This window comes from Diabrotica virgifera, chromosome 8 (assembly GCF_917563875.1).
Source record: "Diabrotica virgifera virgifera chromosome 8, PGI_DIABVI_V3a".
In the NCBI taxonomy this organism is placed as follows: Eukaryota; Metazoa; Arthropoda; class Insecta; order Coleoptera; family Chrysomelidae; genus Diabrotica; species Diabrotica virgifera.
In genome coordinates this window covers 18,193,107-18,197,477 of record NC_065450.1, presented here as the reverse complement: position 1 = coordinate 18,197,477, position 4,371 = coordinate 18,193,107, and the positions used below count along the sequence as shown (strand labels likewise).

Sequence of the window (4,371 nt, the reverse complement as noted above, 5' to 3'; positions counted from 1 at the left end):
TCAACTCCTTTGGTCTGCTACACATTTTACTAACTTTTTTATTTTGATGTTACCTTTTTCTCTTTCAAAATAATTTTATTAGACTATACTAAACAATAGGGTACTGCAAACATAAATCCATTAGCTTAAATTCAGTCTGTTCATTTTTTCATTTTTTCATCTACATATTAGGCAACCCACATTACTCAGCTATTTTAATTTAATTTCATATTAGTTCTTTTACATCATTCTTAATTCTGGTTAACATCTCTGTCATTTAAGATTATAAACTTGCACTAAGATTACATCAAACTTGGTTCAGTTTGTTCACTCCCCTACCATATACCACATCAAACTCATAGTTCGCTATCTCAGATACTCAGCATTCTAGATTCTCCATTACATATTGACACTAACACATAATTAGCCTATATTATTAGATATCATTACATTATTCACCCACACTTTAACCACTGCTGCTGGAAGCCTTCATGGTATTTCTTCTTGAACGATTTTATTCCATCCTAAACAACATAAAGTGTAATTAGATTTTGCTGTCACATATTTTATTTTCCTTTTCGTTACTAATCCATTATTATTTTATTAATTCCATTGTTTACAATTATTTCTTTAATATTGTAATTTACTCTTGATCTGTATTCTTTTAGTTATTTTAACTTTAATTTTTTCCATAATTTCCTTTACAATTTTAACAGACAGAATCATCATTACAACAGTATACAGCCAAATTTAAACATTCCTCACCATGTTAGGCAACCAACATTACATATATCTATAAATAACATTTTCATTAAAATCCGCTTTATTTACCATCCAATCTCTCCACTTCAGGTCATTTATTGTTTACATATAGTATAAACCTCATTCTATTACACCAAATTAAACTTTCACCTTTAAATTTAACAATCAATGACGTCAAGCTTCTAACCATGACTTATACCGATCTTATTTCCAACAAACCTAAAGTTTTTCTGGATTAGAGAGTTGCTATTTAGACTTTACAATAGATTCTCAACTTATATTTTTTAAACAATTTTAATTATATTTTCAATCAGCTATTACCTACCTTTACATTTTATTAAAATCCAAAAAATTAAAACTACACTTTTTGAAGTTCGTAACCAAAAATTGACTTTACCTTGTCTTGTCATGTCACTCTTTGTCATTCCTTTTCATTTTACATCAGTTGGTCTGTGCTAATTCAAATGGCAAGTACCTAGTTTTTTCGAGCAGGGAAGCATGTTGCTCTTTAGGCACATACATATTTTAATCTAGTAACATCGACTTGTAGTCATAATATTTTATCATAAGGTATAATGTAAGCCATATATTTTGAAGTTACCATCTTCATTGGTGTGCTAGTTACAACTACTTTGCGGAATGTAAGTATTCTCCACATAATTTTCTCATTAACAGTCACAATTTTAACCTTTTTGCCTTAATCTAACGTGGAAATACTTCATTCCAGGCACTGAAGATGTTCTGTTCAGAACGAAAACGTTTTGCAATCCATGTGGATGACTTTTAGAAGTTTTAAATAAACTATTTTATACCAAAATACAATTTGAAGTTTTTACTTCTTTATAGGTTTTTTTAACTTACTAATAGTTTTGTCGGGTTAAGATACATTTTATATCACTTAAGACTTTTTACACTTTTTAAAAAATATTTATTTTGAAAATACAAAGAATCAAAGTTACATGTACTAAATCTAAATTATTACGAACAACAAATTAAAGCCGACATATGGTTTTATACAATTAGCAAACTGCTGAGGTTGTGAGAAAGCTTGGACGTCGTTGATTCCGCTGACATTGACATTGATATTGGATGCGTCGGTTCAGATGGCTGAAACCTGATATCTGCTGATGGGAAATAGGTAGGTACTTCATTATTAGGTCTAGTTGGTACAAACGGATATAACAGCTCCCATTGTTAGAAGGAAGTTGACGCGTGGCAGCAACTTTCAGACTGTTTGTTTGTTGGTATTCAGTTGGATCCTCTCCTCTTCGTCTATGGAGTCACTTAGGTGGATACTGGGTCTTCGTCTTGGAAGGATTTTCTTCCAATTCCTGGCGAAAGCTGTCTCTGGGTGTCTTAGTGGAGAAGGTGGATGGTCATTGTCATTGGTATTGGCAATTCCTATCTTGAATCTTCTCTTGGATCTGCATTTACATAAGATGTAAAGAACGGCGAGAGTCACAATGACTGTTATCGTTAGGATTGTGAACCAGCTCATATGTTTATTGACAAATGGTTCATTGATTAATTTGTGGAGTTCTTCAGAATACTGATTGAGTTTGTGATGGGCTATTTCGAGGTCTTCAGTGTTGATCTTGCTAAGCTTTAGTGGTTTTAAGTCGGGAAGATGAATCTTATCTGGGAAGTGATTGCAACAATTGAATGGTATTTGAACTGGATGATTTTTGTACGTAACATTGTCGTAAGCGTCGACCAATTTTTGTGAGTGTACTCTTGTACTTCCAATAAAAGCATCGCACGTGGGTTGTAGTTTGAGCACGTGGTTGGTATTGATGATTTCTGACTTGACTTCTCTGGATTCGCATTTGATAGTAATAGGCAGTGGGTCAGAAACTGTTAGGAGCCAAAGGTTCATGCTGATCTTCTGAACGTTGTAGTCTTTAGCAAATACTACGGAAGTCTGGCATGTTCTGGGAAGGCGTTCTTGTCGCTTCAGGAGTTGGGCTTCGCATACGGCGTCGCTGTCAATTGGGTATGGAAGTATATTGTAACAGATTTTGGTTCTGGCTCGAAGAGTTTTGCATGACTCAAGACTATTTATTGTAAGGTATAACAATGAATCATCATCTCGCGCAATATACTTATGTGTTGTTGTTAAAATTGAATGTAAACCTGTTCGATTATCCATTATTGGTATTGGATATAGACGATATAAAGTATATTGTTCTGCATCAGTTAAAGGAATATTTAAGACAAACACAATTCTTGTGTCTAATTGATAGGCCTGTAATTCGATAATATCGAGATATTGAGGGAGATTTGAAGTATAGATTGATAGGGCAAGATTATTTTTCTGTAACGATTGTGATATATGCTTAAGCGATTCAATTAAATCAAACGGGGTAATGATTGAACTATGTAATATTTTTAATCTAGCAAAAGTTATAGCATTTACTATATTATTTAACGAATCTTCGATAAATGAATAGCTTTCCATTAGCAATTCACAAAAGTTCAGCATATCGATTTGAGATTGATAGAATTTTAATTGGTCAGAGATATCCATTATTGATTCTCGAATTTCTTTAATATCATTGTTGAATGTTTTCTCATCTATTTGTAATTTTTGGATGGTCGCGTTGAAACTCTTAATCACGGAGGTGGTAACCGATATTTGATTTTTTAATAGGTTTTCGATTTGATACTCATCGCGGGTTACCTTATTTATACATTCATTGAAATATTCACCGTCAGAAGGATCTAAGTTTCCGGTTATTGATTTCCATATCGAACCTATACCGTTAATAAGCCCACGTTTTTCTCGGAAAGCGTATTGTTTCGTATCAGCCATTATTTCTGTATATTTAAGATTGACCGAACTAGATATTTGTTTGAGGAGACTTATGTGAGTTTGGAGTTCAGATTTGAATGCCAGCATTCGAGGTACATTTTCTTCAATAGTATCTAGTAAATTGTCTAAGATTCTGTCATTTTTGTCGATAACATCTCTGATTGGTTGCATGTCTTTTTATACCAGGAGGGTCCATTTGTCGTTTGAAATTTTGAGATTGGTTTCTTCATGAAAGAAGACCCCAACGGTGTTGTTAATTGGGATTAACGTATACTGGGGGTAGATGACTGGAATCAGTCCGAGGAATCTGAAAGAAAATTACTCATGATAGGGTTTCAATCTATCAAAATTCACTTTAATTGTTCTATTTGTTCGTGTATTCAATAAAGTAGCAGAATTTACGTGGATTTCTTGTATTTCGAAAGGGCCATTAAATTTATTTTGGGATTTGTCTTTAATCTGCGATTCTTTGACGTAAACTTTATCACCTATTTTATATTCTGGAGGGTTTGATGACACGTGCTGATCGAATCTCTCTTTAGTTTTTCTTTTTGTCTTTCGGTCTTGGCTCGTGCCACTTTATAAAAATATTGCATTCGATTACTTAAGTCCCTAACGTATTTTGATATAAGGGCTTTTTCATTGTAAAGTATTTCGGGTGGTCTAAAAGAAGTATGTCCAAAAATTAATTCGTAAGGTGTAAATCCATGGGTTTTATTTTTAGTGTTATTATAACAAATAACTGCATAAGGTAGAACATTGAACTGATGTTCATCGGGATTTTCAGCTTGATTGGCTCTTATCATTTCACTTAGGGT

At 33.1% G+C, this 4,371-nt stretch overlaps 1 protein-coding gene across 1 annotated transcript; it reads right to left on the bottom strand.

Moving 5' to 3' along the window:
• Window positions 1-1,966: 1,966 nt before the first annotated feature.
• LOC126890099 (uncharacterized) lies at window positions 1,967-3,724 on the bottom strand. The gene is made up of 2 exons (XM_050658947.1): window positions 3,158-3,724; window positions 1,967-3,055 (listed from the first exon to the last, which is right to left on the bottom strand). Exons 1-2 carry the CDS (start codon window positions 3,722-3,724, stop codon window positions 1,967-1,969), a joined length of 1,656 nt encoding a protein of 551 aa, XP_050514904.1.
• Between the last annotated feature and the right edge of the window lie 647 nt (window positions 3,725-4,371).